General features: G+C 41.9%; 1 protein-coding gene across 1 annotated transcript; it reads left to right on the top strand.

The window, feature by feature from the left end:
- Nucleotides 1–2,893: 2,893 nt before the first annotated feature.
- On the top strand, nt 2,894–22,833 carry opn7a (opsin 7, group member a; the record flags this gene model as incomplete). The annotated part of the gene is made up of 7 exons (XM_080429939.1): nt 2,894–2,981; nt 10,326–10,488; nt 14,605–14,732; nt 16,500–16,834; nt 20,758–20,976; nt 22,309–22,499; nt 22,680–22,833. The coding sequence occupies 7 exons, from the start codon at nt 2,894–2,896 to the stop codon at nt 22,831–22,833; spliced, it is 1,278 nt and encodes a 425-aa protein (XP_080286065.1).
- Between the last annotated feature and the right edge of the window lie 973 nt (nt 22,834–23,806).

The following is a 23,806-nucleotide window of genomic DNA, read 5'->3' as shown; positions in this document are numbered from 1 at the left end:
CTAGATAATAAAATATGTTTTATAGTCCTGCTGGTGGGACCTGAAGCGGTCCTCAGTGTCCTTTCCCATAAACCCTTGCTGTGGGATAATTGCAGTCTTTGGTCGGGTCAGTGGTTCGCAAAGCTGGGAGTGATTGAGAGGTCCGTCTTTAGCAAAGTCATTTGTTACAGTCCAGAAACACAACACAACACGTGCAGTGGTGGAAAGTAACCAAGTACCTTTACTCAAGTACAATTTTGAGGTACTTTTACTTTACTCGAGTGTTTTTCATTGCTTTAGTTTATACTTTTTTCATTGCTGTATACTTAGGCAAATATTGTACTTTTTATTCCACTACAATTATTTGACAACTTTATTTACTAGTTTTTGCAAATTTAGATGACTAGATGTTCAGGCTTCTACACAGCTTTCAAATCCAGTCCTATATAATGATCAGAGCAATGGTCACAGAGTTATGGCCATTTGAAGTGTTAGACACTGCTGTGGCGCCCCATATGTACTAAATTTAGTTTTTTGATCTAACTATGTTCATGACTGACCCTTGAACAGTGTTTGTGCCAAGTTTGGTGTCGATTGGTGCAACAGTGTGCCTGTGGCCGCTGGGGGCCACTGATGTGGCCCCTGGCGTGACTATTGTCATGGCAGACACCTGGCCCCTGGTGTGACGATTGTCATATAGACCCCTGGCCCCTGGTGTGACTATTGTTAAGGCAGACCCCTGAACAGTGTTTGTGGCATTGCCATTAGAGCAATGGGGGCCCCTGACGTAGCCCCTGGAGGCCACATATGGCCCCTAGTGTGACCGTTGTCATGGGGAAGACCCCTGAACAGTGTCTGTGCCAAGTATGGTACGAATTGGAGCCTGTGACCCCCGGGGGCCTCATGTGGCCCCTGGTGTGACTGCTGTTTTGGCAGACCTCTGTACACTACAGTGTTTGTGCCAAGTGTGATGTGTATTGGAACAACAGTGTGGCACCCGGGGGCCACACGTGGTCCATGTGGCTATTCTGATCCCACGTTTGTGATGTCTGTGGTCGACCAACCCTCTAGGCAATTTTAATAAGTATAAGTCTCTCTCTGAGAGAGAGAGAGAGAGAGGGTGGGGGGGGATACCCTAACATAGCTCAAAGGATCAAATCAAAAATCACCTAAGTGGAAAAAGCAGATTAAAAAGTCTTTTTAATCTGCTCTGAGGAAGGCTGCGGCCGAAACGCGTTAGCGTTCTCTCAATATAATGAGAAACTACATCTGAGCCACTGTCTTGCAGTATTTATTTTGGAGAGCCGCTCTTCCCACTTAGGTGGTTTTTGATTTGAGTTGTATACATAGCTGAGCACCCACTGCCTAAACTAAGAGGGCATCCAGAGGAAGCGCACCGGTTTTTCTTTCTTATTCATAGCACAGAGCTGTCTGTGGCAGCTGTCCATGGTTCTGAAGTAACTGTAGCTACTGTCCATGGTTCTTAAAGGGCAAGACCACTTTGGTAGAGGTTTGGGTTGTGTAGTTATCTTGCCATGATGTAACTCCAAAGGTGGGCAAGAAATCAAAAATAATTGTTCCATTGATTAGAAATTGATTCAAAATATGCTCCTCATTGACTTACATTGTACGCTGAAACAGCTCTCAAAGTCTCTCTTTTAGCCCATAAACAAACACAAACAAAGCTGATTCAGACAATATAGAACATCACCAAACCCAGTACTTTTTGTTTTTTTAATATGAATGTCAACTTCCTGCTGATTTTACTATTTGAATATCCGGATCCGAATCCGCTGATCCAGTCCGGGTTTTGTTCTTAACACATTCCACGCCAGAGTTTAATATCCTAATGTACTCACCAGTGCCAGCGATTTATTGTTGTTTTTTAGTTTTTTTCACGTCACCACAGACCTCGCTAAATACCTTAAGATCGCACGTTAAACTGTTTGTAGACACACAGGGTAGCTGTGTGAGTGGCCCAGAGAAGACTGTTTCAATCGGCGACATTCCATTTTGCAGTTGTCGCGGTTTATGTTAAACAGCGTTCAGCGAGGAGAAAAACAACAACCGAGATAATGGAGGATTAGGGGAAGATTTAGAGCGACGGCGGGTGGGAACGAAAATCTCCGGACTCGGATATTTCCATATCCGGGTGTGCTACAATGAAACGTGTCACTGCGAGGGAGGCCTACAATGAAATGTGAACCTGCGAAAAAAAATAAAAAAAACACTTCGTGTAGATCTATGCAACTGGCACGCTGCGCAATTATTTAGGTTCGCGTAGATCTACGCGATTGGCACGCAATGTGTTAATACAAATAGCTAAAACTTTTTTATATAAAAAAAAAAACAGTACTGGGTTTTGTGATGTTCTATATTGTCTGAATCAACTTTGTTTGCGTTAGTTTATGTGCTAAAAGCATGACTTTGAGAAGTCTTTCACTGTACAATGTAAGTCAATGAGGAGCATATTTTGAATTATCAATTTCTAATCAATGGAGCAATTATTTTAGATTTATTGTCCACTTTTGGAGTTACATCATGGCAAGGTAACTACACAACCAAAACCTCTACCAAAGTGCTCTTGCTGTAACTGTAGCTGCTGTCCATATGGTTCTGAAGTAACTGTAGCTGTAGCTGCTGTCTATGGTTCTGAAGTATGGTAACTGTAGCTTATTTTGTTTGTACCACTGAGCCAATAGAGCATGCCTGCTTGCTCAGGGGAGAAATACAATTTTGACCTTCAGGCAGTACCGCATCTCAACCAGCGGTGGTCCTGCCAGACCTCAGGATCTAAATGCGTCAATAGAAGAGCGAGGGAGAGGGAGAGGGAGATAGTTTTGGGTTGAGAGGTGATGACATACTGTATGTCTCAGACAAGCTGGATTTACTCAACTGTGTTGTTTTGTGTCAGATGGGCTGGATAGCAGACAACAGCACCTTCCATTCCACCATCCCTGAGACAGCAGACCTGACTGTAGCTGTCATCTACTCTGTCTTTGGTGAGTACAGCTGCACACGCACACGCACAGGCACACGCACACGCTGGTTAACCATTAGGCACGGCTGTAAAATTGTCGAGTCGTTGTCAAGTCGTTGGACATTTTAATTTCACTTGTAAATCAATATTTTCTCCAGGGACTATGTTCAGCGCTGGACTTCAAATGAATGTGCGCTTTAAGGTGTATTAAAGCTAGGGCTGTCATAACATTTAAAAAAAGGAACTAATTGAATTGCTGTGATTAATCTCGATTAATCAAATTTAAAATCAAGATTTTATATCTATACATAGTCATGTATAGTCAAGTTGATTCTTGTAGAGCAGTGGCTCAAGGACCTCCAGTTTGGTTAGGGTTAGGCCAGTAGTTCTCAAAGTGGGGTCAGCTAAATTAGTTAATATAGCATCACAATCATTTACCACTTTAGCCATATTTTATACTTTGGCTATTCAAAAATAGCAGATGTATAAGCTCATATTTGAAAAATATGGAAAATGTTTGGAATTTTGTTTATAATTTTGAAGAAAAATAAAATACACAAATTTTCTCTTCTGGGGGTCCCTGGCAGAATACATTCAGTATCAATTTGGGGGTCCTTGACATGAAAAAGTTTGAGAACCACTGCATTAGTTACAGACTTGTAAGGGTGCATTTGGTTCCAAACTATCAATATTTTTCCCTGGACCCAAACTTTGAGAACCACTGGTGTAGTGGAGTCTGTAGAAGTGGGTATATATCGTACACAGTGGTGGAAAGTAACTAAGTACATTTACTTAAGTACTGTACTTAAGTACAATTTTGAGGTATTTGTACTTTACTTGAGTATTTCCAATTTCCAATACTTTTACTTCTACTCCACTACATCTCAGAGGCAAATATTGTATTTTTACTCCACTGCAATTACTTGAAAACTTTAGTTACTAGTTACTTTTCAGATATAAACTATGATATAATGAAACATACATTAACCACTTTAGCCCTATTTTATACATAGGCTATTTGAAAATAGCAGATCTACAAGCTCACAACGCGTCACAACGCGTCGCATCGCGGCGCGTTGTGAGCTTGTAGATCGGCTATTTTCAAATATTTAGTACTTTTACTTTTGGTACTTTAAGTACATTTTGATGCCAATACTTTTATACTTTTACTCAAGTAAATTTTTAATTCTGGACTTTTACTTGTAACAGAGTATTTTTATATTACAGTATTGGTACTTTTACTTAAGTAAATAATTTGAGTACTTTTTCCACCACTGATCGTACATAGCAACATTTCAAGGTGGCCCGTGCAGTAAAGAAACCCAGTGCACCCGGTGTTCTCACTTCTCACAAACAATGACATGAACTCTGAATGCTGCCAAGAATAACACTGTTCCAAGGTTGTCTCTCATCGTATTGGCATATGATGCCAACTTACAGCTGCACTATGTAGATTTCCTCCTCTACCCCGGATTGGAACCTGCGCAAAGTGCTGATTTATTTATATATTTTTTCACCACTGAGCCAATAGAGCCTGTCTGCTTGCTCTGGGGAGAAATTCAGAATTGGTGTCAAACCAGAAACAGGATCGCGTCAAAGGGTCACGTCCAATCTAGACACAGGATCTAAATGTCTCAATAGAAGAGCAGGGAGACCAAATACAACCACCCTAATTAATATTGTTATTAACATACAGATTGGACAAAATAACTAAATTAGTTAATAAAGCATCAAAATATGTAAACCCTGTATACGGTACATTGGCTATTTGAAAATAGCCGATCTACTAGCTCAAGCTTGCAGATCTGCTAGTTTCACAAAATCTTGGAAAATATTAAAAAAAATAGTAATAACACAAATCTCATGTGCGGCGGTCCCTGGCACAAAGTAGTTTGTGACGGTGTTCCTCCTCCTCGGTCAAAAACATTAATTTGGGGGACATTGACTTGAAATAAAGTTAGAGAACGCAGTGCCCTTCAGAGCAGAACAGCAATAATGACGTCAGACGGTGACATTGGTGATCAGACCTGCATAAGAAGCAGGACATGGAGTGGAGGTGGGTTTAGAGCAGTGTTGATTTTGACAGATGTAGTTTTAGTCATAGTCTTTTGAATAAAATTCCATTTAGTTTTAGTCATATTTTAGTCATCTGAAATGTTTTAGTTTTTGTCTAGTTTCAGTCGACAAAATATCATAAGATTATAGTCGACTAAAATGTATTTTGGCGGTGCCTTGATGGCGTCTTAATGGCTGATTTTACACTTGGTTGCATGCTGAAAATAGCAGATCTACAAGCTCACAACGCGTTGTGAGCTTGTAGATCTGCTATTTTCAGAGCGCAACACCCGAGTGCAACCAAACATAAAATGACTTGTCTTTTAGTTCTACTGGATCTCTTCTCCACTAGTCTCTCTCTCTAACATTTTAGTCTAGTTTTTATTTGTTGACGAAATTGTCAATATATTTAGTCTTAGTTTTAGTCATCATAGCTTAGTTTTAATTTAGTTTTCATCAGTGAAAAAAGGTAGTCGACGAACATTTTTCGTCATAGTTTTAGTCGACGAAATCAACACTGGTTTAGAGAGAGCCTGCAGAAACACGGAAGCCTCTCATCTCCATATTTGAACTTTTTGTGTTTTTTAGTAAATGAAAGCCCTACTTGATCATTCTACAGCGTCACACTACAGCATCAAAAGCAGCAGATCTACAAGCTCGAGCTTGTAGATCTGCTGCTTTTGCCGTTTTTTGAATTTGAATCCTGAAAAGTTTTCCACCCGACAGAGACGATATGTTGCAGCAAGAATCAACGAGATGGAGCCCCTACAAAGAGTGCTTCGTGAGGGACCGGTCAATATTTATAATGAGGGGTCCCTGGAGGATATTAAAGTACCCTCAAATTTGGTGACATTTATATATTTGTCTTGACAGGAGGAAATGTTACCTGAAATGTTTTGTTTTTGTTTCTTTTCCCCACGCCATTAACCAAAGGAACTCAAATAATAGAGGCTAGCTTTCCTAACAAAACTAGGCGTAGGTGGTCCAAATGCTTCCCTTTACCTCCCTACCACGAAACAGGAGAAAATATATATTAAAAGATTTGCACACATTTTCACGATTCTTCAAAAATAGCAGATCTACAAGCTCATAGCGCGGCACTCGGTGCCGCGCTATGAGCTTGTATATCTGCTATTTTTGAATAGCCCAAAGTGCAAAATAATGCTTTTTAGCTCAAATAAAAAAAAATACACAGATGCGGTACAGGTCTTAATGGGTTAATACTGACTGACAGATGGAGCATCTTCACATTGGGATACCCCGTAAAACTCAACACAGACACATGTGCATCGTCCATTATCCCACAACCATGCAGGGCCGGATTAACAAACAGGCCCCATGGGGGGCTGCAGCCCCGGGCGGGAGCATAGAGCTCTCTTCTTCTCATCCCGACAACGCTAGGAGCATGTCAGGGTTGATGCTAGGAGCATGTCAGGGTTAATGCTAGGAGCATGTCAGGGTTAATGCTAGGAGCATGTCAGGGTTAATGCTAGGAGCATGTCAGGCACGTATAAAGGAGTGCAATCTATTCATACTGCATGAATTAAACCCGTTCGTAATCCCGTACATTACATTTAGTTGAAGTGAATACAGTTAACCCATTAAGACCCTTGGTCGATTCTAAAAAACGTCTTCTGAAACCTGTTCGCTTTTTTAAAAAAAAACACATGTATCAAAATACTTTTTATACATTGTGAACTTGAGAAAATTAGACATTCAGCACAATGAGTACTTTTACCTTTGGTACTTTGAGTATATTTTGATGCCGATACTTTTGTACTTTTTTTACTCAAGTACATTTTGAATACGGGACTTCTTGTAAGAGAGTATATCTACATTGCATTATTGATATTCTACTTAAGCAAAACATGCGCAGTATCTTCCATCACTTCCATCACTGTCGTACAGAGACACTCACATCTAGTGGTGTTTGTTCACGCGTCAGCAGCCAAAGCACTATATGGATTCATTATAAAAACATATGTCGGTCACTCCATGCCATGGCTTAGAGACGGGGTGCCGTGATTTTCAGTGATTTCACCCCCCCCCCCCCGCCTCTAAAACATGATCATCAGGTATTATGGTTATACTAGGAGGAAGTTTTTTTCAAAAAAGTGTACAGAAAGTGTTAAAATTATGTTTTTATGTGGACACACCTCCAGTTCATAAAGGGCGCGTTCGAAAATTACGCACTGGAGCACACTCGCCGATTAGTTTGTATAGGCCAGTGCGCTCAGTGCTGTATTTTCGAACGCACCCAAAGTATATTCAGTATATTCACCTTAGCACCTCCCACCTGAACCAGTCCCTCCGCCTCCTGTCCTAGTCCCTCCTCCTCCTCATGCCCACACCTGTTGTGTTATGATAATGAGGGGGAGGGTATATTTCTACTGCGTCATTAAAGCACTGTTTTTCTATTGGCACGTTTGACCCTCAAGGTTTCAGCCTCCAGGAAGAAACTCAAAATAGTCAGAGAAGACATAAAACACCATAAAAACACCACCAGGGGGCTTAATGAAGTTCTATCAACCTCATAGACACATGAAAGACAGAAAAAAGTGCAAAACCATGGCACCACCTCTTTAAGTAAAACATGCGAGTATCTTCCATCACTTCCATCACTGTCGTACAGAGACACTCACATCTAGTGGTGTTTGCTCACGCGTCAGCAGCCAAAGCACTATATGGATTCATTATAAAAACATATGTCAGTCACTCCATGGCTTAAGTTATAGCACGATACCCAACCTGAGGTGTCAGCAGCGCTCTGACATAATGAAGTGCTTGGAGACTGCGTTGGCATGCACATTGCGGAGCTGTGTGTCACACAAACAATAGCCGTTAACCCTAATAAGACCGGGAACGCATCAGGGTCATCTTTAAATTCTTTGGCTATTCAAAAGCAGATCTACAAGCTCATGGCGCGGCACCGAGTACCGCGCCGTGAGTACTATTGTTGATCGTTGGTAAGCGTGTGAAGTAATAAGGTTGTTATGTCTGTGCTTTCCTTCCTTCATTGATTGTTCTATTTATTTTATTATATCGTCTCTGTCGGGCGGAAACCTCATATGTCCAAAACTGTAACTGTTCAGGATTCAAATTGCATCAAAAGCAGCAGATCTACAAGCTCAAAACACGTCGCTTTGCGCAGCGTTTTGAGCTTGCAGATCTGCTACTTTTGATGATTTTTGTGTGACGCTGTAGTGTGATCAATTAGGGCATTAATTTAGGAAAAAACACAAAAAGAATATGGAGATAAGAGGTTTCTGCTCGACAGCAATGATACTTCATTATAATTGTATTATTATTTTAATTTAAGTTGTACTGGTGTCATGCAGCTGAAAAAATAGGCCTGATACAGACTGACTGTCTTGGTAAAATGAAGTCTGTGGTTCTGAAACACTGTTACGTGTTTCCCTGGGGGGGGGGGGGGGGGGGGTTGAGCCTGCTTGTAGCCCTGGGGCACTACAAAGACTTAATCCGGCTCTGCAGCAAGTATTTCTTGTTTTTACTGGGTGGTTTCTGAAATTATTGTAATGTATGTAAACCATTGCTCCTTCAACGCACACTGGTTCTCAAACTTTTTCATGTCAAGCAGGACCCCCGAATTGATATGTATTTGGCTGCGGACCCCCATCTGAAAATGTTTTGTGCCAGGGCCCCCCAAAAGCAAAGATTTGTATTTAAAATGTTCACCTAAAAAAATATATATATTCAAAAATGTGCACACATTTTAAAGATTGATCAAAAATAGCAGATCTACAAGCTCATAGCACGGCACGAATGTGAGCTTGTATATCGGCTACTTTTGAATGGCCAAAGTATAAAATGTGGTTTAAGTGTTACAATGATTGTGACGCTATATTAACACATTTAGCTGGGGACACCCTGGTAGGCCTACCCCCCCCCCCCACCCCACCCCACAAGGAGCCCACTTTAAGAACCAATGCTATAGCATGACTCTCCTGAGCATGCCGTACTGGGCGAATGTTTGGTGAAAATAGCCTATCTACAAGCTCACAATGCGTTGCAGCGCAGAAGATATTTGGTGTAGATGGAATAAAAGCAGGAGACCACGAATAGACTCCTGGGGGACCCTTGTCAAATAAGTATATGGGGTTTAAGGGGTTAATTTGCTGTTACTTTAGATTTTTTATATTATTTCAAAAGATGTAAAAAAACAACAACATACATTTTCACTAGTTTGGGTCTCGGCTTAGAGATGAAATTTCTCTTTTTGGGTCTCTAGCTAAAAGGTTTTTGGAACCACTGGAGTAGCGTCTTAGAGGGAAGAGTACAAATCAGCAACAAAAACAACAACAAAACATCTATCTAATCTACAGTCATTTGTTGTCCTTGAGGCAAAGGACGCATACTGTTATTATGAGCACCTTTAAAACAAAAGAGGTTTGTGGTCAGGCCATGCAGCCTTCCATCCCAAACCATGACTCAATCACTGATGAGCTGCGTCTCTGTCGGATGGAAAGCTCATATGTCCAAAAGTGTTACTTTTCAGGATTCAAATTCAAAAATGGCAGATCGACAAGCTTGCAACGTGGCGCATCTGCTACGTTTGATACTTTTGTGTGACGCTATAGTATGATCAAGTAGGACGTTCATTTACATACAAACACAAACAGTTAAAGTATGGAGATAGGAGGTTTCTTCCCGACAACAACGACTGACTGAGACTGACCGATGGGGTTTGTCAGCTGAGGGGGCTGACTGTTAGATTTGGACATTTTCCAGCTCTGGAGCCCGGCCAGACTTGATGTTTCTCCTTCCAGGACAGAACTTCCTAGACTTCTAATGTATCTGAGCGTCTTGTACCAGCGTAATTACCTTAAATCAACGATTGTTGAAACGCCATGGAAGATACATTGTGTAAAAAAAAAACACGAAAAATGTTCCAATGAGTAGGCGGAGGGATCTGTGAATCCACAGGGACAATAAAGTTCCAACCGCGATCGGCCATTTTGGGGCTTTGGTCCGTTGAAAACGGATGGTTTTCAATGCAAAAAAAAAAGAAACTGAGTTAGAGCTGTTTTTCTGAAAATCCCACCATTGGGATGAACGGATGTGACGTTTTTTGCGATGACGTCACATCCACATACTTCTTCTCTGAGTGACGATCGATCATTCCAAAGCTGTTAGGTTGTGGAATTAAAAAATAAAAATAAAAAAATTGGAAAGAACGCATCAACTCGATCTTGGCCATCAAGTGATGCATTTGAAACAACGAGTATATGCGATCTTGGCAATCAATGTGTTAAGTAAAACATTTGAGTGCTTTTCCCACCACTGTGTCTAGGTGTGTGTTCGGTGCTGGGGAACAGCATGCTGCTCTATGTGTCCTATAAGAAGAGGCAGCTGTTGAAACCAGCCGAGTACTTCATCATCAACCTGGCGGTCAGCGACATGGGCCTGACCCTTAACCTCTACCCTCTGGCCGTGGCCTCTAGTCTGTCCCACAGGTAACTATAACTACACACGTACTAACTAACTACACACACACTGTACTGACACCCTCACATACTAGGGGTTTCACAGGATAATCGAATATCAAAACTACTATTCGACACAGACCACACTGTGCGTCAAAGTTTAATATTCGCTGATATTAAATTAAATATTATTATTATTATTATTATTATTATTATTTATTTATTTTGTTTATAAAGCAGTGGCCATATATCTACAGCAGATATGCTGTAGATATATGGTAGATATATTCAGCTGTGAGCTCTATTCATGGTTGATTGTTGTCTAATAATTTCATACTGTACGTGACGTTGTGCCTATAAATCTGTATTCTTGAATGCTCTATCTCTATCACACACATACTTCACCCAAAAAAGTACTTGTTGTCTATCAATTGCTCACCCCATGAAGCCTTGAATACGTGGAGATTTTTGTTTGTTTTTGTCGCATTCCTGAATCAATTATCCAATGTTTGACTGAACATGTTTGTCGAATAATAATAGGAGACCAATCTTAACAAGAGAAAAAACTATATTTAACCCATTCAAACCGGGAACGCATCTGTGTAACCACTTTATCCATATTTTATACTTTGGCTATTCAAAAATAGCAGATCTACAAGCTCATAGCACGGCACTGATTGCCGCGCTATGAGCTTGTAGATCTGCTATTTTTGAAAAATCTTGAACATTTGTCCAAATATTAGAATATGTATATGTATATATTTTTAAAGGAAACATTTGTAACTCAAATGTTTGCTTCTGGGGGTCCCTGGAACAACATATTTTGAGATGGGGGTCGGCAGCCAGATACATATCATTTTGTGGGTCCTTGACATGAAAAAGTTTGAGAACCACTGATCTAGAAACATACGTTTTTCAGAAAACTGTTAGGATTCAGAAGACATTTGTAGAATCCCCAGAGGCAAAGATTTGAGTTACAAATGTTTGCTTTATATTTTCAAAGATTTGCACAACTTTTCACAATCAAAAATAGCAGATCTACAAGCTTGTAGATCTGCTATTTTTGAATAGCCAAATGAATCTAAAAATGACACAGATTCTTCCCTGGTCTAATGGATCATCGGTTGACATGATACACGCTGAGGAAGGCTTGACGCCATGCTGCCCGTGCCTTCATGAATCAAACGTACCAGAAGAACTTGGGAGTGCTGTCTGTTATTTTCTTATTGTGAGTCTTTGTGAGTCTTTGTGTGCCCGGCAAACTGCATTTATACAGACTGAGTGCTCGTTTTTGTTTCTACTTTCATCTACTTTCAAACCAGAGCGGTATTGGAGTTTATATTATCCTTTTATATAGTTTTTTTTCATCTACTTTCAAACCATAGTGTTTATATTGTCCTTTTTATATAGTATTTGCATTGGTCTCCTACCACAGCAGCGTCAGCAAATATTAAATTATTGGCTCAGGAATGAGACCAAAACAAAAGAAAAGTCTCCACGAATTCAAGGCTTATATATTTAGTTGACCGGGGACTCCCAGGGGTCCCGTACTAGGGCCTCCTCCCTTTTCTTACCCCTCTACAAGCTCACAATGTGTCTGAGTGGGTAGAGAGGGCCATCTGGGAAACAAGCTTCCGAGCCCCGGTCTATGTGTCCAAAAGTGTCCCCTGAGCAACACACTTTAGCCCCTAACTGCCCCCCGTGCGCTGTACTAATAAATGGTAAATGGTGCATTTATGTAGCGCTTTTATCCAAAGCACTTTACATAGATTGTGCATTACATTCACCCATTCACACACCCATTCATACACCGATGGAGGAGGAAACCATGCAAGGCGCCAACCTGCTCATCGGGAGCAGTTAGGGGTTCAGTGTCTTGCTCAAGGACACTTCTACACTAACTTTTCTGGGGGAGCCCGGGATCGAACTGGAAACCTCACGGCTTCCATCCGGCCGCTCTACCGGCCACTCTATCCCTGAGCCACTGCCGCCCCTACTAATAGGGTCAATCCATCAATCCATCCATCCATCTTCAACCACTTATCCGGAGTCGGGTCGCGGGGGCAACAGTTCCAGCAGAGAGCTCCAGCCTTTCCCTCTCCTGAGCAACATTAGCAACTTCCTCCTGGGGGATCCCGAGGCGTTCCCAGGCCAGTGTGGAGATGTAATCCCTCCATCTGGTCCTTGGTCTGCCCTAGGGTTGATTTTGACAACACATTTTGATGTAGTTTTAGTCATAGTCTTTCGAATAAAATTCCATTTAGTTTTAGTCATATTTTAGTCATCTGAAATGTTTTAGTTTTTGTCTAGTTTTAGACGACTAAATATCATCAGATTATAGTCGACTAAATCTACAGTTGATTTAGTCGACTAAGATGTATGTTGGCGGTGCCTTGATGGCGTCTTAATGGCTGATTTTACACTTGGTTGCATGCTGAAAATAGCCGATCTACAAGCTCACAACGCATCGCTTGTGAGCTTGTAGATCTGCTATTTTCAGCATGCACACCCTAGCGAAACCAAACATAAAATGTCTTGTCTTTTAGTTCCACTGGATCTCTTCTCCACTAGTCTCTCTCTCTAACATTTTAGTCTAGTTTTTATTTGTTGACGAAATTGTCAATATATTTAGTCTTAGATTTAGTCATCATAGCTTAGTTTTTATTTCGTTTTTATTTCGTTTTTATTTCGTTTTCCACAGTGAAAAAAGGTAGTCGATGAACATTTTTCGTCATAGTTTTAGTCGACAAAATCAACACTGCTGTGGAGATGTAATCCCCGCATCTGGTCCTTGGTCTGCCCCGGGGTCTCTTCCCAGTGGGACATGCAGAGGACAAATGTCACGTAATGTGCAAACATAGTGACACAGATTACCCCAAAGCAGTGGGGACCATATTATCACCGTCTGTTTACCCACTAAGACAGTGGTTCTCAATGTAGGGTTCCTTGGGGAGGTTACCAGGGGGTCCCCAGCAAAATGGTTAATAAAGCATCACAAACATTTTATCCATGTTTCCATTTATATGTTGGCTGAATTGTTTTTGCTGTGAAACTTCTGGTTCAGTGGACGGACGGATGCAGTAGTACTATAAATGTAATACATGTACCTCTTATCTCCATATTTTTTAGCTTTTTGTGTTTTCTCGTAAATTAACGCCCTACATGATCATACTACAGCGTCACACAAAAGCATCAAAAGCAACAGATCTACAAGCAACACATTTCGTGCTTGTAGATCTGCTACTTTTGCTATTTTTTTATTTGAATCCTGAAAAGCAACAGTTTTGGACATACAGTATGAGGTTTCATATGTAATACATGTACAGAGTATATATAAGCCCAACAGTGCAATGTGCTTCTGCAATACAAGTGACCAGTGGTGTAAAGTAACTAAGTACATTTACTCAAGTACTGTACTTAAGTACAATTCTGAGGTACTTTTACTTTACTGGAGTATTTCCAATTTTCAATACTTTTTCTTCTACTCCACTACATCTCAGAGGCAAATATTGTACTTTTATTCCACTACAATTATTTGAAAACTTGAGTTACTAGTTACTTTTCAGATATAAATTATGATATTATGAAACACACATTAACCACTTCAGCCCCATTTTATAGCTGGGCTATTTGAAAATAGCAGATCTACAAGCTCACAACGCGTCGCATCGCAACGCGTTGTGAGCTTGTAGATCTGCTATTTTCAAACATGTTAGTACTTTTACTTTTGGTACTTTAAGTACATTTTGATACCGATACTTTTGTACTTTTATGCAAGTACATTTTGAAATTCTGACTTTTACTTGTAACAGAGTAGTACTTCTACATTGCAGTATTGATACTTTTACTTAAGTAAAACATTTGAGTACTTTTTCCACCACTGCAAGTGACAGTGACAGATTTGTCGTTGTTAAAAATACATATAGGTTTGGGGCTCTATGATAAGGTCATGTGCATGATGACCACATTTGTGTTTTTTTTTCTCTCCCTGTGTGTGTGTGTGTGTGTGTGTGTGTGTGTGTGTGTGTGTGTGTGTGTGTGTGTGTGTGTGTGTGTGTGTGTGTGTGTGTGTGTGTGTGTGTGTGTGTGTGTGTGTGTGTGTGTGTGTGTGTGTGTGTGTGTGTGTGTGTGTGTGTGTGTGTCCAGGTGGCTCTACGGTAACGAGGTGTGTGTGTTCTATGCGTTCTGTGGGGTGCTCTTTGGGATCTGCAGCCTGGCCACCCTCACCATGCTGAGCACCGTGTGCTGTCTGAAGGTCTGCTACCCGCTCTATGGTGAGAGAACATGCTAGGGTTTCACACAGGCAGTGGTGGAAAGTAACTAAGTACATTTACTCAAGTACTGTACTTTTGAGCAATTTTCTTACTTTATTGGAGTATTTCCATTTTACTTTTTACTTCTACTCCACTACATCTCGGAGGCAAATATTGCACTTTTTTACTCCACTACAATTATTTGAAAACTTTAGTTACTTTGTAGATTTAGATTATTATTACAAAACATACATTAATCACTTCAGCCCTATGCATATAAGCTTTCTGAAAATATACGATCTACAAGCGTTGTGAGCATGTAGATCTGCTATTTTCAAAGCATTTTTAATACATTTGGAAACTTGTGAAATGGTACATTCTGCAAAATGAGCACTTCTACTTTCAGTACTTAAATATATTTTAATACGAATATTTTTGTATAATTGGGTTGAACCGCTGCCTACTGGTCCGCTGGTCATCAAATTATTGGCTTAGGAATGCGACAAAAACAAAAACATGGCCCACAATAACCTACCTGACCTGGCAGAGACCTTCTAGTTATATAATTATTGTTATATTACATATAAAAATCTTTGAAGTGCTTTTCTGTGTGTTGGCAAAACCCCCCCCCCCCAAAAAAACTACCTTCCTTTGAACAAATATATGTCGAATAAATTTGAATAAATATTATTCCAACCTTGCCTCGGGACCAGCTTGGCATCTTATAATGAATATCTCACTCTACCAAAGAGTGATACACACACACACACTCACACTCACACACACACACACACACACTCACACACACACACACACACACACACACACACACACACACACACACACACACACACGCAGGGACAGGACTGGAGGTGGAAGTGACTTGCTATGCATTAAAATGCATAGATTCCGACTGTAGTCTTCAAACGTTTCTCAGAGTTTAAGGGTATAAGCCATAGGCCTGGAGCAATGTAGTGTGTTGTCATACCAGACACACATGTCTTGTTAGTTGAACAAACTTCCAGAGCTTCTAGAGACTTGTGCCAGCTGTACTTTTAATACAGGCTAAAAAAAAAGGTTTCCGTAGTCCATTGGTTTTCAGGACCCCAGGGGTCATTTGGAGGGTACGAGGGGGTCCCCAGCTAAAGTAGTTAATAGCATCACAATGCCAATACTTTGGCCATTCAAAAATTGTGAAGAATCTTTGAATATATATATATATATATATATATACACACACACACACACACACACACACACACACACACACACACACACTATACTTTTTTTTTTTTTTAAAGCATTATTTTTTGTACTCAAATCTTTGCTTCTGGGGGTGCCTGGCACAAAATATTTCTTAGATGGGGGTCCGCAGCCAAATGCATATGATTTTGGGGGTCCTTGGCATGAAAAAGTTTGAGAACCAATGCTGTAGTCCCCTGCTTTAAAATAGAATATGACAAAAAAAATCTAAGCCTATAAAAGTGGAACACTCCCTGCTTGGCACTCAGCATCAGGGGATGGATTTATAGTGAGGCTAGCCGATCTACAAGCTCACAATGTGTCGCGATGCAAAGCGTTGTGCGCTTGCAGATCTGCTATTTTCAAACATTTTAGTACTTTTACTTTTGGTATTTTAAGTACATTTTGATACCAATACTGTTGTACTTTTACTCAAGTGCATTTTTAATTCCAGACTTTTACTTGTAACAGAGTATTTCTACATTGCAGTATTGATACTTTTACTTAAGTAAAACATTTGAGTACTTTTTCCACCACTGCTCTCAGGGAACCGCTTCGGCCCCGACCACAGCCTGTTCCTCATCGGCTGCGTGTGGGCCTACGCGCTGCTGTTCGCCTGCTCCCCGCTGGCCCACTGGGGGGCGTACGGCCCCGAGCCCTACGGCACGGCGTGCTGCATCGACTGGCGGCGCTCCAACGGCGAGGCGGCGGCGCGCTCCTACACGGTGGCGCTGTTCGTGTTCTGCTACGTGGTGCCCTGCGCCGTCATCGCCTTCTCCTACTGCCAGATCCTACTGACCGTCCGGGAGTCCAGGAGGGCCGTGGAGCAGCATGTGTCCGCCCCGCCGCGCATCGGGAACCTCCAGACCATCATCATTAAGGTGACTAGAGGTTCACATCTAGATGTTTTTTTCCCCTTGAGTGGTCCTCCTCTCCTCTCCTCTCCTCTCCTCTCCTCTCCTCTCCTCTCCTCTCCTAACCGTTCCACACAAACAACCTGTATGAATGAGGCATCAAATACATGAATGGTTTTAATAAGTCAATCAATTACATGGCCTGTGATTTTTGGATCATTTATTTGTCCCTGCCTTCATTGTATAAAGACCATTAGACATGGTGCATTTGGTTAATGGAGACTTACAACATTGTGGATTTTTCCCAGTTCATTTTGGGGGTTGGGTTTGTCATGTGGATATATAATGGACCCTCGTAAACAGAGTTATCTTGATAAATAATATGTTATTTACAGAAGGCTTTTAGTAGGCTAATGGTGTTTGTGGTGGTGCTTTGCAGAAAACAAATTACTCATAATGACGCAGAGAAGACCCTTCAGACATGGGACGGAACGGGAGAACGGAGTGCTAGCAACAGGAAATGGGGCCTGTGTGCGTGTGTGTGCGTGTGTGTGTGTGTGTGTGCGTGTGTGTGTGTGTGTGTGTGTGTGTGTGTGTGTGTGTGTGTGTGAGTGTGTGAGAGTGAGAGTGAGTGCTTTACTGTGGTGGACAGTATTGATTGATTGATTGATTGAACAATCTATTAGTCAGAAAAGTAAACAGCAGGAGGTACAGTCAGACATTAAAGCTAAACATGTTTTTAGAACAACACAACACTGCCTCGTCAAAGTTGGTATTATGGTGACTTTATACATGTGTCAGATACTTGAATGTGTCCTTATATTATCATCACTTTACCCAAATACAGCACAAGTGGAGTTAGGAGGTTTTTTGACCATTAATGTGGAGACTTCGCCATTCTAAATAAATGATTGAAAAAAACAGCTATCTCCAAAGTTTGAGTTAGGTGGTTTGAACGAGTTTGAGGATCCAATGGAGTTAGGAGGTTTAGTCAGAAGCACTTTTTATTTATTTGGCCACGGACCCCCATCTGAAAAGCTTTTGCCAGGGACCCCCTGCACGTGTACATTTTTTTTTCTTTCAAAATAGCACAACCAATCATAAAATGACTTGTCTTTTAGTTCTACTGGATCTCTTCTCCACTAGTCTCTCTCTCTAACATTTTAGTCTTTTTTTAGTCATCATAGCTTAGTTTTTATTTGGTTTTTATTTAGTTTTCGTCAGTGAAAAAAGGTAGTCGACCAACATTTTTCGTCATAGTCGGCGAAATCAACACTGGGACGGTACACTCTACTTTAAATGCATTGATTAAGTGCAGATAAGAGGTTTCTGCCCGACAGCAACGATATTATCATTAAAATGTTAGTGTATTGCCTATTATTTGGGGCCCCACTTGCAATATCCTGATGGCCCACCATTGGGCTCCGGGGGCCACAGTTTGGGAAACGTTGGATGAGTTCAGCACCACCGCTGATGGACAGTGACAGACCATGCATGCTGTGACCCAGAAACACACACAGATAAATGACCCTAGAAAGCAGCAGTGTGTGCATCGTTGAAACCTCTTATCTCCATATTTAGAATTTTCGTGTTTTGTCCCCGTAAATTAACGCCCTACTTGATCATACTACAGCGTCACGCAATAGCAGAGTTGATTTTGTCGACTAAAACTATGACGAAAAATGACGACTACCTTTTTTCACTGATAAAAACGAAATAAAAACGAAATAAAAACTAAGGTATGACAAAAACTATGGCTAAGACTAAATATATTGACAATTTCATCAACAAATAAAAACTAGACTAAAATGTTAGTGAGGGATCTAGTGGAGAAGAGATCCAGTAGAACTAAAAGACAAGTCATTTTATGTTTGGTTGCGCTCGGGTGTTGCGCTATGAAAATAGCAGATCTACAAGCTCACAACGCGTCACGCTGCGACGCGTTGTGAGCTTGTAGATCTGCTATTTTCAGCATGCAACCAAGTGTAAAATCAGCCATTACGACGCCATCAAGGCACCGACAACATACATTTTAGTTGACTAAATCAACTGTAGATTTAGTCGACTATAATCTTATGATATTTAATCGACTAAAACTAGACAAAAACTAAAACATTTCAGATGACTAAAATATGACTGAAAGTACATAGAAATGTGCTGTCAGTAGTAGTAGTAGTAGTAGAAGATCTACAAGCTCTGTTTAGAGCTTGTAGATCTGCTACTTTAGCTATTTTTGAATTTGAATCCTGGAAAATAACAATTTTGGACATAATGAGGTTTCCACCCGACAGACACCCAGGCACTGCTTCATCTCCAGGCCGCAGTAGATTGTTCTTTCTGAGGCGCCTGAGAGGTCCTTCTGTGTGTGTAACAGGATGCTGCAGATGTTCTATCAGTCCATAATGGCTTGCTCTCTCTTCTTTGCGATTACAATGCTGGCTGGGGGGGGGGGGTCACATTAACTCATTCACTGCCAGACTTATTTCTGGCTGTGTGGTCCCAGTGCCAGGAAATTTGAGATTCTCTTACCTTTTCAAGTAGTCACAGAATATTTATCTCCAGTATGATGGATCCCCTGATGGTTGCTAATCACAGAGGGTTTCACTGTGCTTCTGCGAAAGAAATAAAATGTCATCGCGACCTCCTGTTCGCTTTCGTACGCCTTTGAAAATAACATGTCAGCCAAAATTACATAGTAAAAAAAATAAATACACAGGAGCCGATATACAGGACTTTTTAAGTAATAAGTTAACCAGGAAGTGAATGGAGGAGTACATCTTCAGATCACGATATCTTGGGTTCTGTGTGAAAAAAAAAAATGAAAAAAGAGTTAATGCCGGGGACACGAGCAACCCTGAACAGGCTGATCAGTAAAACTAGCTCCATCATGGGGGTGGAGGTGGTGGGGGTGATGAAGATGCCTGCAGCGAGGAAGCTGGGTCTATTATGGACCATAACCACTCTAATCCCCACCACGTGGAGACTGTGGGATTAAGGCTCAGCAACAAGGGGGTGAATGATAGATTCTGACCGAGACCGTCCTTTGTGCCGGTAGCTATGAAGATGTATAACGAGGCCTTTGTGCCGGTAGCTATGAAGATGTATAACGAGGCCTTTGTGCCGGTAGCTATGAAGATGTATAACGAGGATCATTGTCGGTCGCTCATCCCGCTCAGGACTAATTAGGACTCGGTAACAAGCAGTACAGTACGGTGTGCTTCTTTCTGTGTGTTCTCTTGTACTGTTACCTGTCTTACACTATGCCAGAACTGCCAAGGGTATAGTGCAATCTTATATATATATAAGATCTTATACTGTATATCTCTGCTGTCCGGCAGAAACCAGCTAACTACAAAATGTACATTTTTCAGGAAATGACAAAAACAAAACAAAAATGGAGTTAGGAGGTTTTGTTCATCATTGATAAGAACAGCTGAATGGACCTCCAAGCTCACAATGAGGTTGGAGGTCAAAAGGGGGTGGAGCCTGGAGTCAGCAAAACCAGCTAACTCCACCCCCCTTTGGTGGACCGTTTTGTCAGAAGCGCTTTTTAATACTTTTCATTGGTTCAATATTTTTTTTAACCAAAACGCAGACGTAAAGGGTGTTCAATAGCACTGATTTGTGGAAAAAAATGCACAAGCGGAAAAATTTAGTTAGCTGGCCCGACAGCAACGATATGCAATCTATATATATATCTTGCCACCATTGGTGTGTGAATGTGGGAAAAGTGGGGACGCTGGCATCGACTGTTCGCCGCTCCACCTCCCGATGTCCCCCCCCCCCCTGTATGAATGAATGAACCATTGTAAAGCACTTTGAGCACTTTAAAAAAAGCTATAAAAGCTATAAAAATGCAATTCATTATTATTATTATTAAAAGGTTTCTGGCCGAAAGCAACGATATGATGATGATTGACCTCACTGTCTGTGTGTCTCCCTTCCTGCAGCTGAGCATTGCAGTATGTATCGGCTTCTTCGTGGCGTGGACCCCCTACGCCCTGGTGGCCATGTGGGCGGCGTTCGGCCACATGGACTCCATCCCGCCCATGGCGTTTGCCATACCCGCCATGTTCGCCAAGTCGTCCACGCTGTACAACCCTCTGGTCTACCTGCTGCTCAAACCCAACTTCCGCCACACGGTGCACAAAGACCTCCTGTCCATGCAGGTGATTACAGTTCTCAATGTTTTCATTCACTTTGATTTTTGTTTTTGTTTTTAGTTAACTATGGTTTAACTATGGAGGTTTTAGTTAACTATGCTAACCCTGTTGTCCCCACAGAGGAGGTTTTAGTTAACTATGCTAACCCTGTTGTCCCCACAGAGGAGGTTTTAGTTAACTATGCTAACCCTGTTGTCCCCACAGAGGTGGTTTTAGTTAACTATGCTAACCCTGTTGTCCCCACAGAGGAGGTTTTAGTTAACTATGCTAACCCTGTTGTCCCCACAGAGGTGGTTTTAGTTAACTATGCTAACCCTGTTGTCCCCACAGAGGAGGTTTTAGTTAACTATGCTAACCCTGTTGTCCCCACAGAGGAGGTTTTAGTTAACTATGCTAACCCTGTTGTCCCCACAGAGGTGGTTTTAGTTAACTATGCTAACCCTGTTGTCCCCACAGAGGTGGTTTTAGTTAACTATGCTAACCCTGTTGTCCCCACAGAGGTGGTTTTAGTTAACTATGCTAACCCTGTTGTCCCCACAGAGGTGGTTTTAGTTAACTATGCTAACCCTGTTGTCCCCACAGAGGAGGTTTTAGTTAACTATGCTAACCCTGTTGTCCCCACAGAGGAGGTTTTAGTTAACTATGCTAACCCTGTTGTCCCCACAGAGGTGGTTTTAGTTAACTATGCTAACCCTGTTGTCCCCACAGAGGAGGTTTTAGTTAACTATGCTAACCCTGTTGTCCCCACAGAGGAGGTTTTAGTTAACTATGCTAACCCTGTTGTCCCCACAGAGGTGGTTTTAGTTAACTATGCTAACCCTGTTGTCCCCACAGAGGTGGTTTTAGTTAACTATGCTAACCCTGTTGTCCCCACAGAGGTGGTTTTAGTTAACTATGCTAACCCTGTTGTCCCCACAGAGGAGGTTTTAGTTAACTATGCTAACCCTGTTGTCCCCACAGAGGTGGTTTTAGTTAACTATGCTAACCCTGTTGTCCCCACAGAGGAGGTTTTAGTTAACTATGCTAACCCTGTTGTCCCCACAGAGGTGGTTTTAGTTAACTATGCTAACCCTGTTGTCCCCACAGAGGTGGTTTTAGTTAACTATGCTAACCCTGTTGTCCCCACAGAGGTGGTTTTAGTTAACTATGCTAACCCTGTTGTCCCCACAGAGGAGGTTTTAGTTAACTATGCTAGCCCTGTTGTCCCCACAGAGGAGGTTTTAGTTAACTATGCTAACCCTGTTGTCCCCACAGAGGAGGTTTTAGTTAACTATGCTAGCCCTGTTGTCCCCACAGAGGAGGTTTTAGTTAACTATGCTAACCCTGTTGTCCCCACAGAGGAGGTGTGTGAACCAGTGTCTCTCCCTGCGCTCCCTCCTGGTGCTCAGCCTGCGTCCTCTTCTCCCCCAAACGGACTCCTCCTCCTCTCCCTCCCGGACGGCGGCCGCGGTGCACGTGGTGGTGGGTTCCTACTGCTGCGCCCGCGAGAGCTGCCAGGACACCTTCGAGTGCTTCAAACACTACCCGCGGTGTTGCCACGCGGGCGTCAACACCGTGCAGCTCTCCTTGAAGGAGAGCTCGCCTCCTCCTCCTCCCGCTCCTCCGGCAGTAGGAGGAGGAGGAGGAGGAGGAGGAGGAGGAGCAGGTCCGGGGCCGGGCGCTAATAATAATAATAAGCTCATACCGGGAGCGGGCCTCCCGCCGCGCAGAGCCCACCGCAAACACGCCAAGAGGAAAGTACGAGTTCGGGAGAAAAAGAAGACGGATATTGCCGACGGCTTGGAGGTGACAGTAGGAAGTGTCAGCAAGCAGCAGCACATGATCAGGACTACTGCAGCTGTTGCTGCTGTCGCAGCTCCGTGAGAAATGTAGAGACTTTAGCCAATGCGAACACATGAACTTTCTACGTCGTGTTTACTGGTAAAACGGGGTCGGCTGGATTTATCTGAAACAACCTTTAAAGGAGTAGTTCACCTAAAAATAATGATCAATCAATTACACACGCCATGAAGCCTTGAATTCATGGAGATTTTTCTTACTTTTGTCGCATTCCTAAACCTATAATTCGATGACCGCGGGTGGCTGCTTAGAAGTCTCCCCCGGTCGTCAAATTATTGGCTTAGGAATGCGACAAAAACTAAAAAAATGAATGAATTCAAGGCGTCGTGGGGTGTGTAATTGATAGAAAATAAGTACTTTTTTGGATGAACTACTCTTATCATGTTTTCTAATTCCATTTGCTTGAGTTTTACGATATACAACAATAATACTGTTTATTTTAACAAAAAAAGAGACACAACTATTTTTGGTCTCTTGTTTTGGAGTTTGTTTGATATTTTCTTCATTTATTTCCTCCGCCCTTTTTTCTCTGCAAATGTAGTCGTTTGCCAATTCCCGAATTCCCCACACACCGAAGTCCCCCCCCCATCGGGAGGACCGAGCACGTGTGGAGGAACTTGGCGCCACCTGGGTGTTTTAAAACAGTGGTTCTCAAACTTTTTCATGTCAAGGACCCCCAAAATTAATTTTTTGGCCGCGGACCCCCATCTCAAAAATATTTTGTTCCAGAAGAACCCCCAGAAGCAAAGAATTGAGTTGCAAATGTTTGCTTTAAAACATATATATATTCAAAGCTTTGCACAAAATGTTCACGATTTTTCTAAAATAGCAGATCTAAAAGCTCATAGCGTGGCACTCGGTGCCGCGCTATGAGCTTGTAGATCTGCTATTTTTGAATAGCCAAAGTATAAAAGGTTAAAGTGGTTAACATGACTGTGATGCTATATTAACACATTTTGCTGGGGACCCCCTGGAACCCCCCCCCCAAGGACCCCTG

This window comes from Gymnoscopelus braueri (assembly GCF_963280865.1).
Source record: "Gymnoscopelus braueri genome assembly, chromosome: 6".
In the NCBI taxonomy this organism is placed as follows: domain Eukaryota; kingdom Metazoa; phylum Chordata; class Actinopteri; order Myctophiformes; family Myctophidae; genus Gymnoscopelus; species Gymnoscopelus braueri.
Note: the sequence above shows the minus strand (reverse complement) of the source record. Positions and strands in the feature narration are given on the sequence as shown.